This window comes from Kryptolebias marmoratus, linkage group LG16 (assembly GCF_001649575.2).
Source record: "Kryptolebias marmoratus isolate JLee-2015 linkage group LG16, ASM164957v2, whole genome shotgun sequence".
Taxonomy (NCBI): Eukaryota; Metazoa; Chordata; class Actinopteri; order Cyprinodontiformes; family Rivulidae; genus Kryptolebias; species Kryptolebias marmoratus.
Window position 1 is genome coordinate 29,573,581 of NC_051445.1, and position 12,123 is coordinate 29,585,703.

The 12,123-nt window shown below is 39.1% G+C and overlaps 2 protein-coding genes and 1 pseudogene across 4 annotated transcripts in view; 1 reads left to right on the forward strand and 2 right to left on the reverse strand.

Annotated features, from left to right (window-relative positions):
• Positions 1-3,783, forward strand: part of cep162 (centrosomal protein 162) — a 67,845-nt gene extending 64,062 nt beyond the window's left edge. Inside the window, exons 26-27 of the mRNA XM_037980338.1 lie at positions 840-988; positions 3,273-3,783. Coding sequence (XP_037836266.1) covers positions 840-988; positions 3,273-3,449 — 326 coding nt within the window. The 3' untranslated portion in view covers positions 3,450-3,783. The remainder of the gene's footprint in view (positions 1-839; positions 989-3,272) is intronic.
• Positions 3,784-7,121: 3,338 nt separating this feature from the next.
• Positions 7,122-7,565, reverse strand: LOC119617822 (annotated as a pseudogene).
• Positions 7,566-8,238: 673 nt separating this feature from the next.
• LOC108234791 (cytochrome b5 reductase 4) overlaps positions 8,239-12,123 on the reverse strand; it is a 29,788-nt gene continuing 25,903 nt past the window's right edge. For all 3 annotated transcript variants that reach the window (XM_037980465.1, XM_037980466.1, XM_017414253.3), the window contains 3 exons: positions 11,472-11,558; positions 10,245-10,406; positions 8,239-8,612 (listed from right to left, as the gene is read on the reverse strand). In XM_037980465.1, coding sequence (XP_037836393.1) covers positions 8,558-8,612; positions 10,245-10,406; positions 11,472-11,558 — 304 coding nt within the window. In that variant the 3' untranslated portion in view covers positions 8,239-8,557. The remainder of the gene's footprint in view (positions 8,613-10,244; positions 10,407-11,471; positions 11,559-12,123) is intronic.

The window sequence follows — 12,123 nt, forward strand, 5'->3', positions numbered from 1 at the left end:
CAAAAAAGTGCAAGGAAAATTCAAACTGTTTTAACATGAGACGTATGCATGAGACTTTGCAACTAGTTTTAAAAATATACAGAAAGTTTTCTTTACCTTTTTTTTATTTTTAATGCTGATTCATGGAAGAATTTTTTCTAACTTCAGGACAGGAAGATCTGAGCAGTCAGATTCTTAAGTCTGGATTTTGTCATTGCCTACTTCTCTTGCATACACATTTCCAAAATAAGATGGAGATTTTAGCAGGGCTGAAGGCTACAGCCTGACATATCTATCTATCTATCTATCTATCTATCTATCTATCTATCTATCTATCTATCTATCTATCTATCTATCTATCTATCTATCTATCTATCTATCTATCNTCTGTCGTGGTGAAGAGAGAGCTGAGCCAAAAGGTGAAGCTCTCGATTTACCGGTCGATCTACGTTCCTACCCTCATCTATGGTCACGAGCTTAGGGTAGTGACTGAAAGAATGAGATCGCAGATACAAGCGGCTGAAATGAGTTTTTTCTGCAGCGTGTCTGGGCTCTCCCTTAGAGATAGGGTGAGAAGCTCGGTCATCCGGGAGGGACTCAGAGTAGAGCCGCTGCTTCTCCACGTAGAGAGGAGCCAGTATAGGAGGCTCTGGCATCTGGTTAGGATGCCTCCTGGACGCCTCTCTGGTTTCTTGGTTGGCCTGGGAAAGCTTTGGGATTCCCCCGGAGGAGCTGGCCCAAGTGGCTGGGTATGGGTCTCCCTGCTTAGGCTGCTGCCCCCGCGACCCGACCCCGGATAAGTGGAAGAAAATGGATGGATGGATTTTCTTATTGAGTCTGGTGCATTACCTTCTGATTTCCTTATTGTGTGCAGCTAATGAAGTTGCTGCTAGAGCTGAAGGAAGCTAAAGAAGCTCAGAGTTCAGAGGTGAAGCTCCTGTGTAACCTGGAGAGGAAGATCATGGACATGGAGCTGAGGCACGAGCACAGAGAGAAAGAGCTGCAGCAGGTAGCAACCAAAGTTTGCTTACAAATGTGAAGCTGATCATTTCATCTAAACACACATTTTTAGTCGGTGTTTGTTGTTCTGACTCTGATTTGCAACATTTTTCATCTTCAAAACTGTTTCTTTGAATCATAAAAACTTATTTATTTTTCTCATGTAAGTCGGCAGACACATTGAAGGAAACTATGAGGGGTGTTGTTTTTATTTAGTTTATAATACAGAAACAGTCAACAAAAACCTGCACAAGGTTAAATTTCATTACCTTTATTTTAGTGTAGAATCTAACTGAACCAGAGTGATATTTGAAGCAGACTGTTGTCTTTATTTCATGATTTCAATCAACTATTTTTATGGAAAAACAAACATTATTCTGAGCAAACAGCTGGTAGAATAATAAAAGCAGAGCTCATCACTCAGGATAACTTTACAAGTATCATTACTGATACTCAGGGAAATACTAAATACTTGATCCCATTTTCAAAACAAAATGTTCTTAAATTTCCTACTGATTGTTTGAACTGTTGATATCAGTAACACAAGTTAACCTGACTTGAATGCATTGCTTTCATAATTTTTGTTATTTTGACCTTATTTTACTTGAAATTAAATCATTTAATTACTAACACACAGTTAAAATGACTAAAATTGTATTTAAAAAGATTCTTTCCACTCTGGCTGTATATACTGTATTTTTAGTTTCATGGGGAAAAGAAGTCCACCCTGTTTTAGTTGTTTTGTTTTTTTAGGGGACATAATCAAAGTGATCTTGCCATTACTGGGTCCTAAAATGATTCAAATCAAACCTGAAGTGGACAAAAGCACCACAGATTCCACCATGTCATTATTAATTCAACATAAATGAAGCCAAAATGGAAGAACTGAAAAACTGCCTCCAGCCCCTGATCCTGCCGCTTGTAGAACCTCTTTTAGCAGCAATAACTCTCAGTAGTGGTTTTCTGTAGGACTGTCTCAGTCCCCGATGGTTGTGAAGGAATTTTGGCCCATTCTTCTTTCCAACATTGCTTCAGTTCATTGAGGTTTACAGATGTTGGTTTCTGCTCAGCTCTCTGAAGGTCCCACCACAGCGTTTCAGTCAGGTTGAGTTCTGGACTTTGACTGGACCATTACAACACCTTAATTCTGGTCTTTTTGAGCCACTCTGTTGTAGATTAGCTGCTGCTGTTTGGAATCATTGTCCTGTTGGCATCATGACCCAGTTTGATCCGATCTTCAACTGTTGGACAGATGGCCTCACATATGACTAGAATCAGAATCAGAGGAGTTTATGATCGAATCAGTGACTGTAAGAAACCCAAACCATGAGCCCTCCACCACCATACAGTTAGTATGATGTCGTTTTTGCTAAACATGCTGCATTATGGATAAACATCTGTACTTTTGAGTAATTGTTCAGAAGTCTTGTAGTTCATTCAATGAACCTTTCCAAACCTAATTCGTGCTGACATGTTCCTCTTAGACAGAAGAGTTTTTCTCCTGCAACCCTTCCAAACAATCCATGCTTTTTCAGTATTTTTCTAATTGTGCTGTCATGAACTTTAATTTTTAACCTGGTAACTGAGGCCTGTAGAATCTGAGATGGAGCTCATTTCTCTGAGCACTGCATGGTCTGACCTTGGGGTGAATATGCTGGGATGTCCAGTCCTGGGAAAATTGGCAGTTGTCTTAAATATTTTCCACTTGTGAATAATCTTTCTCTCTGTAGAATGATGGACTCCAAATAGTTTGGAAATGACCTTTAACCTTTCTCTGATTCATAGACATCAACAGTTGCTTCTCTAAGGTCATTGCTGATGTCTTTCTGTCCTGGTGTTGTGTTAACACATATGTTTGGTCGAGAGCAGCAAACTGACAAAACTCCTGCTTTTATAGAGGTGATCACACTGATGCTGATCAGTTAATCAATACATTTGATCAATAGCTCCAAGCTGATACTTTTCCTAAATCCTGTGGAAGCAGTAAGGATGGATATAGTTTTTCACTCACAGCTTTTTCATTTTGGATTCATTTGTGTTTAATATATAATGATAATGACATGAAATCTGTTGTGTATTTTTATACATTGAAGTAGCTTTGAATCATTTTAGAAGCTGGTAAATACCAGATCATTTTTTGGATGTCCTGACTTGTAAAACCCAAGAACTAAAAAAGGAAAGACTTTCCTTCCTATGACTTAATGTGTTTGTTGCTTTAAGAAGGTGTCCAGTGAAACTATAACAGAAAACAGACGGTGTGACTCGTTAAAATGAGCTCTCTGTCTCCTCTGCAGATCATGGGGGGGTTGTGGCAGATGTCAGCAGCTGATCTGCAGTCAGAGGTAGAACGCTGGAGGCATCTGGCTCAGGACAGAAGCAGAGAGCTGGATGTTTTTCGTACGGAGCTGGACTCAATTCTGGATATCCTAAGACATCTTCAGAAACAGGGAGTGGCCCTCTCCAACCCTTGAAGCCCGAACTGCAGTCTGTCATGACTGAAACCTTATACCGACTGTGTCTACTAACATCTCAGCAGGATAAATGTAAGAAAAGCAAACCAGAGACACATCGGAGGGGGCGCATTTACTGTTCCTGTTCTCCGATGGGACCAGTGGTGCTCTTCTGTCAGAGTTGAAACAAAACATCTAATACTGTTCTTTGTACTAGTTGTTACCTACTTAATTCTTTGTATTTAAATTAGTTATTTAAGAAATAAAACTGTCTGCTTTCTCTGGTGTTTATTTTTTATATTCCAAAAAAGTTGCATAATCTTTTATAATATAAATATTAAAAACTCTGAGCTTGCTTCTTTTGTATAAATCTTTTTTATTAATCAGTGTTTGTCTTGAAAAGTGCACACATTTTATTACAAATAAACAATTCAAAGCTCAGTAAAACCATAGTTCAGTGTATCTGAGCCTCCATCTACACTATTTCAAATATTTTAAAACAAAGATTTTCTGCTGGGTTGGCACATCCGGTTTCAGTTTAATTATTTATTTAAAACAGGGACAATGTGCAAAAAAAAAACATTAATAAAAGATGATTTGCTTTTTGATGGTTTAGCTTAAGCTGGTTTCCATCCTATTCACAGGTTTTGTTGAAAAAAACAGATTTTTTAAAAAACTTTGTAAAGTCAATATCTTTAAAAAACTCTTCTTTTAGCTGATAGGTGTCCACTCCAGACACAATGTTTCAGAGTTGTTTTTTGGTTTTGTTTTTTTTAAACAACATAGCAAAGAAATTCAGGCATGCCCACCCTGTGCCCTGGAATCCAAAACAACAATCTGTTTTTTATTTTTGATTCTGTCACCATCAAGGTGGCGTCTTACTGGACCTAGTTGGAGATTGGCATTCGTGTGACAGCCTTGCAACTTTCGTGAAGCACCTAATTTCTTTGCTTGAGTTGCAAAGGCTTGTGTTGAGAAAACCAAGTTTTTAGTATTCACTCCTTTCAGAGGAATCTCACCTGACCACCAAGTCCAGATCAGAAGTTTAATTACCAATCACACATTTATTTAAACATTCAGCTGAATGGAGACAACAACTCACCAACAAGAAGAAACAGCAACCCGTTCCCAGTTGTGTTGTGTAATTCCCCACTTCTTTTTATATTATAAACTGCGCCCAAGACCAGGGTTTTCTGCACACAAACAGCTGCAGTAGTTTGTTTTTCCATCTCAAGGATGGCTACCTAATCTCACTTGTCCCTGTCATGATGTCCTGGAGTCATTTTACAGATGTTGAGTTGAAACCTAATTTTCAGGGTTTGACCAAAACGGCTACATCTGTCATTTCTCATCTTCAAATGATTTTAGTTTAAAACACTGGCATGGGAAGAGGATGTAGTGTGTGTTTCTTTAAGAAAGGCTAAGCCTTTAATTAAAATACTGTGGTGGGAGCTAAGAAAGCTGTTCAAAGACAAATGTCTACAAACCTAAATGCGTTGAAGCCACACTGGAAAGAAGAGACTAAAGTCAAGCAGGAGAGGATTTATGTTTTTCACACATAGCTTCTGCATTTGGTTTAGTTCTTTGAAATAAATGTTGTCAGTATAATGCATGGTGTTTTGTTTTGTTCATTCTGTCCTGATACAGATGGCTGTATGCAGAGTGTTGACTCAGTAAACAGTGTCTTTACTCTGGCTGAGGCTTCGCTGTTTGGATGGCCTGTTGTGTCCCAGCAGCCTTAGTAACACTGACTCAGTCCAGATGGATACTCTGATAACGTAATAATTTAATAATCAAACAGGAAAATAATCTCCATGTTCCTCAGGAGCCAAAGGAACCTAATATCCCGTTCTCTCATCTTGACACCAGGGTTTCTCCATGTGGACATCTCTGAATGAACTTCAAATCAAAGGTAAATAGTAGAAGATTGTATAATTCTTAAAGAAAATTATACAATATTAATCAGATACCAGAAATGTACACCTCAACCTGAAAAATGTTTCAAAATGAATAGAAGGAAATTACAAGAAATACTCAAATATTCATGTGGAACTGGAGGGAAAAGCAACAAAAATAAAATATTAAGATTAATTCTTTTTTTGTTTTTTTATAATGCAATTCAATTCAGTTTATTTATACACCACAAAGTCCAAACGGAAGTCATCTCAGTTCACTGTACAAAACATTCATGTCCTGTATTAATCCGTGTCAAAAATCCTTTTTTTTTAATAGAATACAGCATATAAAACTTAATTTTCTTTTCTACTTGAAGGACATTCAATGCACTCAATGGTGAGGCTCTTATCATCCATCCACTTTCTTTACTTGCTTCTCCTTTCTGGGTAGTGGGGGAGCTGGTGCCTGTCTCCAGCAGTCACTGTGGGAGAGGTGGGGGACACCCTGCACAGGTTGTAAGTCCATCTCAGGGTCACATAGAGACAAAAAAACATTCACACCTAAGGACAATTTAGAGTTACCAATGGACCTAACATGCATGTTTTTGGTCTGTGGGAGGAAACCAGAGTAAACCCAGGTGCACAGAGGGAGAGAATGCAAACTCCACCTAGGAAGACCCAGGTCAGGAAGCAAACCTGCAACTTTCTTGCTGGGAGGTAACAGCTCTAACCACTCTGCCGCTGTTCCACCCCAATCATTAGCACGGTCTCTTAATATTCCTTTAAGGTGCAGTCATGAGAAAAAAAATGTCCATCCTCTTTTTGTTGTTGGGGCAGCTGTGGCTCAGTGGTTAGAGCAGTCATCCAAAAATAAAACAAGTTAAGATAAGTTGAAGGTTTGAGTTCACCAGTATGCCACATGTCAAAGTGTCCCTGGGCAAGACACTGATCCCCTCATTACCTCCGATATGTCAACCATCAGTGTATGAATGTGATCTAAAGCACTGATTAGACTCTATAAAATGATTTATTCAGATTAGCTTTGTAGAAGTGCTGGATGAATGTGTGTGTGTGGATGGGTAAATGAGGGCAGGTTGTGTTGTAAAACACTGAGTGGCCTGGTTGCCTAGAAAGGCATTATATGAGTACAGTTCATTTTATTTTTAGGAGACATAATCAAAATGACTCAAATCAAACCTGAAGTGAACAAAAGCACCACAGATTCCACCATGTCATTATTAATTCAACATAAATGAAGCCAAAATGGAAGAACTGAAAAACTGCCTCCAGCCCCTGATCCTGCCGCTTGTAGAACCTCTTTTAGCAGCAATAACTCTCAGTAGTGGTTTTCTGTAGGACTGTCTCAGTCCCCGATGGTTGTGAAGGAATTTTGGCCCATTCTTCTTTCCAACATTGCTTCAGTTCATTGAGGTTTACAGATGTTGGTTTCTGCTCAGCTCTCTGAAGGTCCCACCACAGCGTTTCAGTCAGGTTGAGTTCTGGACTTTGACTGGACCATTACAACACCTTAATTCTGGTCTTTTTGAGCCACTCTGTTGTAGATTAGCTGCTGCTGTTTGGAATCATTGTCCTGTTGGCATCATGACCCAGTTTGGTCCAATCTTCAGCAGTAGGACAGATTCAAATTCAAATTCAATTCAAAAATACTTTATTAATCCCAAAGGGAAATTAAATGTTGTTGTAGCTCATAATCCTGGTTTTGTTAAAGAGTTGATGGCTGTGGGCAGGAAGGGTCTCTTGTAGCGTTCTGTCCCGATGTGTCCTCTGCCCTGGTGTCCTCAAAGAGCCCCACCAGGTGAGCCTCGCTGGCCTCCTGTGGAGCCATGATGGCTGAGCTCTGGAAGCTCAGGTCAGTCTTGAAGTCCTGGGCGATCTCCTGGACCAGGTGCTAGAAGGGCAGCTTCTGGATAAGCAGCTCGGTGGACTTCTGGTAGTGGTGGATCTCCCTGAGAGCCATGGTCCCGAGCCTGTAGAGGTGAGGCTTCACTCCGCTGGCTGGTGCGCTCCTGCGGGAAGCTTTGGTGGCAAGCTGCTTCCTGGGAGCTTCACCTCCGGTGGATATATGGGCGCTCTGCTTGGTTTTGGAGTAGTACATGACTGAAGTTCAGGGTTCTTCACATTTAACACTTGTTGTCATGGTTACGCATCATAACAAAATGTCCAAAAGTAAAAAGGCTTCAGTAAAAATCCTTCCAGCTGCACAGCATCCGATACCAGAGGAAGTAATCATCCAAAAAAAGTGATTTACAACCAGAAAAAAAAGAGGAATAAAGTTTTCAAAAGCAATATCTCAGAATGAATGGAACAGAGCTACTCCAACATGCAGCCACCTTGAGTGGCGCAATTCTAGATGGCCTCACATTTGAGTTTACAATCTACAGAGGAGTTCATAATCGACCCAGTGACTGTAAGGACTCCCCTTTTTGTGCATGCAGTTTTGTTTCCTTCAGTAAAATCAGATCAGTGTGTAACCTGGAATCTAAGGAAGAACTGAGCCATTATTGAAGGCCTTAGGAGCCAATTTTGTTTACAAACCTGCAGAACTTCTAGTTTATTCTAAATGTGTGAATTTAAGTTTCTTAACTGATGATGGCATCTTTATTGCCCACCATGTGTTGTTTCTGTTGGCAGAATATCTCATGAACCACTGGATGGACTTTAATGAAACCTTTGGAAAGTAATCATTGGTTGTACATCTATAACTAACATTTGGAGTCAACCTGATACAAGATAGCCATCTGGAACCAGCACTCCGAGCATCATGAACTTAGATGTTAGCTTCATGCATTCATCAGATTGTCCAAATGACTATTTACGAATCTTCATGTGGTTCCGAATGCTGGTATGCAGGTATTCAATAAAACTCAAGTGTTTCTCAGATGAAATCTCCCTACTTAAAATAGAACCTGCCTTTATTACTCTGACACTCTATACATGTTTACATTTTAATACCCTTGCATGAAGCAACTGTAACATAGTCATTTTCCCAATGGAAAATATTCTGATTCTGATTATCGCAACTACCGAAACAACATAATAAATGGTATAACATCTGCAAAACATCCTCTGGTACAATCTAAGGATTTTTATTTTTTAACAATTTATTTCTGTATTTTCACATCTTTAAAACTTGTTATTTTCACGAATTCTTAAATTTTTATTTTTTTTTCTTCTACATGTCTCACATCAGTTTTCTCAGAGGGGCTGAATTCATCATCCCTGGAAGGCGTGGAGCTCGTCTTCACCGAAGCCCAGCTCCTTCAACAACCTGCAAGGTGAACAGAAACAGGACAGGGTCCAGGTGAAAACCACCTCACTCTTTATAACACATTCATGTCATTCTGAATGAATGTGTCAAACTGGAAACCTCTCTGACCATTCGGTCCAGTCTGATATACAATGTGCATGTTTGTATTGTAATATGTAACGTCTCACACAAGATTTAAAACTGAGCAGAAAAGTACAAATATAGATATTTACAGTGCAGCTGGACAGTACTGACAGTGCTTTATTTTTTCTACATTCTCTTATGTTACAAACTTATTCAAAAATGGATTCATTTTTTTCCCCTCAAAATTCTACACGCAATAAAGAAGAGGTAAAAAAATAAACAAATAGTTGACAATAGATCAGTAGCCACAGCCTTTGACATGACACTGAGCTTAGGTGCATCCTGTTTATCTGATCATCCTTCAGATGTTTCTACAGCTTGACTGAGGTAAATTCAGTAGATTGAACATGATTTGGAAAGGCACACACCTGTCTGTACAAGGTGCCATAGTTAGCAATGCATGGCAGAGCACAAACCAAACCATGATGTCCAAAGTATTGTCTGTAGACATCCGACACAGTATTGTATTGAGGCACCTATCTGGGGAAGGGTACGGAAAAAATCCTGCCGTACTGAAGGTCCCAATGAGTCAGTGGCCCACATCATCCACAAATGGAAGAAGTTTAGAACCACCAGGACTCTTCCTAGAGCTGGCCACCCAGCCAGTCTGAGAATATGGGGTAAGAAGGGCTTTAGTCAGGGAGGTGACCAAGAATCAGAGCTCCAGTGTTGGTCTGTAGAGAGACAACCTTCCAGAAGGACAGCTATCTCTGCAGCACTCCACTAATCAGGCCTGATGGTAGAGTGGCCAGACAGAAGACACTCCTCAGTAAAAGGATTATTATTTGTAAAAAAAAAAAAAAAAAAATGAAGACCATGTATTATTATTTATGTTATCAGAAAATGATCTATGACATAATCAATCTGACAACACCTCCAGATGAGTTTGGTGACTTTTTTTTTTTTTTTACAAGTAATTATGCTCACATTAAAACAAAACAAATGTTAAAACAAAGCTTTTAGACTAATAAAAATGTGTTTACTATCAGAATGAACTGCACTGGCAAACATCTGACCATCTAAACCTACAGTCATGGGAAAAAAAACAAAACCAGCACACACGATTTCAGTAATGCAGTTTTATGTATCAGGACATGATTAACTGATTATTTATGTATTTAAAAATGAAAAGCCTGAATTTGCAGCTTGTTGTAAGGATATCATTGGTAAGAATGACATCAAAGTGAAGTGAGAAACCCTTTTGCAGAATTTGGATATCTGATTTTACCTTCAGAAAGAGGAGAGACAGAACTATTTAAAATGAATACTGGAGATGACAGATGTCTTTTTAACTTAACTACACATTTTATATCACAAATGCATTGTATTAATTAATTGCAGATACTGTATAAACTTGTCACATTTATGTGTTATATTTATTTAGCTGTCAACAATATCTACACAATTCTGTGGGTTGCTGTGAACTTTTTAGAATGCTCTAAAATAATGAAGTAACATTGTTATTAGCAAAACCACAAGAGTAGGAGAAATTCATGTTATATCCCATACCTTATTGTTAGCTCTGTGAAGGCTGAAGGACCACACACACAAACGTAACATCTGGACCCATCTGGTCTGATGAGGAGCTCGTTCAGCACGGCCTTGTCTACCCGACCCGTCCTACCCATCCAGTTGTCAGACGGCTCAGAGAGGATGTACTCCACCTTAAACCTGACACGCACCACAAAGTAGTGTGAAGGTGCAAAAACATGCAAAGCACAGAAACCACAACTGAAATTAGATCCTTTTAGACACACACCCATTTTAATATAATTTAAAGCAAAACATGAAATCATGTTTGGATAATATTTTTAAATTACATTTTTAGGCAAATAAATATTTAAAAGAAATGAAGTATGACATTTAACCTGTCAGTTAAATAAAGAAGCACTTTCCAACCTCACCACACATTTAGGCTGTCTGGTGTTTGTTACATGTTACTAAAGCATTTTCACATTTCAACTTTTGAGCTTTCTAAAGTTTTCAAATCTTTTGCAAAAACTCTTCTTACTCCCACAACTGTTTTTGGTACACTGCACACATACATAAAATGAAAGATTTTTTGTTTTCTTTCACCCAGTCTTTCCATCTCTGCTAAAAGACTTATTGCTTTCTCTCAAATTCACCAAGAACATAAAGTGCACAGCCAAGCTTCTACAGATTTAGTTATATTTTAGCTCAAAATATCTTCTTTAAAACTGGAAGTGAGGGTCTTTTAAACTTGTCATACCTACATGAAACACTGTTGAAACATAAACATTCACATGAGACCATCAGAGTCTTCTGCTGCTCATGTTTAATGTATTTTTCAGAATCTGGCTTAAAGCTTTTACGCAGCAACTACTTGTTTGCATTTTTGTCTGCCTCTAATTATGTTGACAGTCAGGAGGTGACAAACACAGGTGTGTGATTACGGTGACCATATTGAGCCACTGGCAGGAGCTTTAACTTTTATTTTTATCTTGGTTGTCTTTACACTACTTCCACAGTTCATACATCAAAATGTGTGCATGTTTTCTTAGCTTAGTCATGTTAAAATTTTGGCCAGCAGCTACATTGGCACCAATGTGTCTTTAAAATTTTTCTAGTATTGAAGATCTTATTGTTCCATATTTTCCTAATCCCTTAGTTATGCTGCTAGAGGATTAGACTGCTGCTTAGACTGCTGGAGGACACACTGACCATCATTTGCTATCTGCACAAACTGTATTTTTTTAAATACAAAAACTACAATACCGTCTGTCTTTAGTTGCCAGGTCATCCAGTTGGCTGTACCACAGAATGTCCTCCTGCCGTTGGTTAAAAAAGAGCAGCTTTGTTTGTCTGAGAATGCACAAACAATTAATTTGGTTATCAAAATATTTGCATTCACAATCATTTATATTAGCAATAAAATAATAGTGATTACACTCATGTTTGTTTTTACAAAAGGAGACAGAGCTTTAAAGTTCTACACAGAACATTTTCTGTTTTAGATTTGATACAAATGGACATCTTAGCAGGGTCCTTGAGGGTGCATGGGAGTTCGCCCAACCAGTCTACATGTGTTTTGTGGACTTGGAGAAGGCGTTCGACCGTGTCCCTCAAGGAGTCTTGTGGGGGGTGCTCCGGGAGTATGGGGTACCAGGCCCTTTGATACGGGCTGTTAGGTCCCTATATGACCGGTGTCAGAGCTTGGTCCACATTGCCGGCAGTAAGTCGGACTCGTTTCCGGTGAGAGTTGGACTCCGATTCTGTTCATAACGTTTATGGAGAGAATTTCTAGGCGCAGCCAAGGTGTTGAGGGGATCCGTTTTGGTGGCCTTAGGATCGCATCTCTGCTTTTTGCAGATGATGTCGTCCTACTGGCTTCATCAGACCGTGATCTACAGCTCTCACTGGAGCGGTT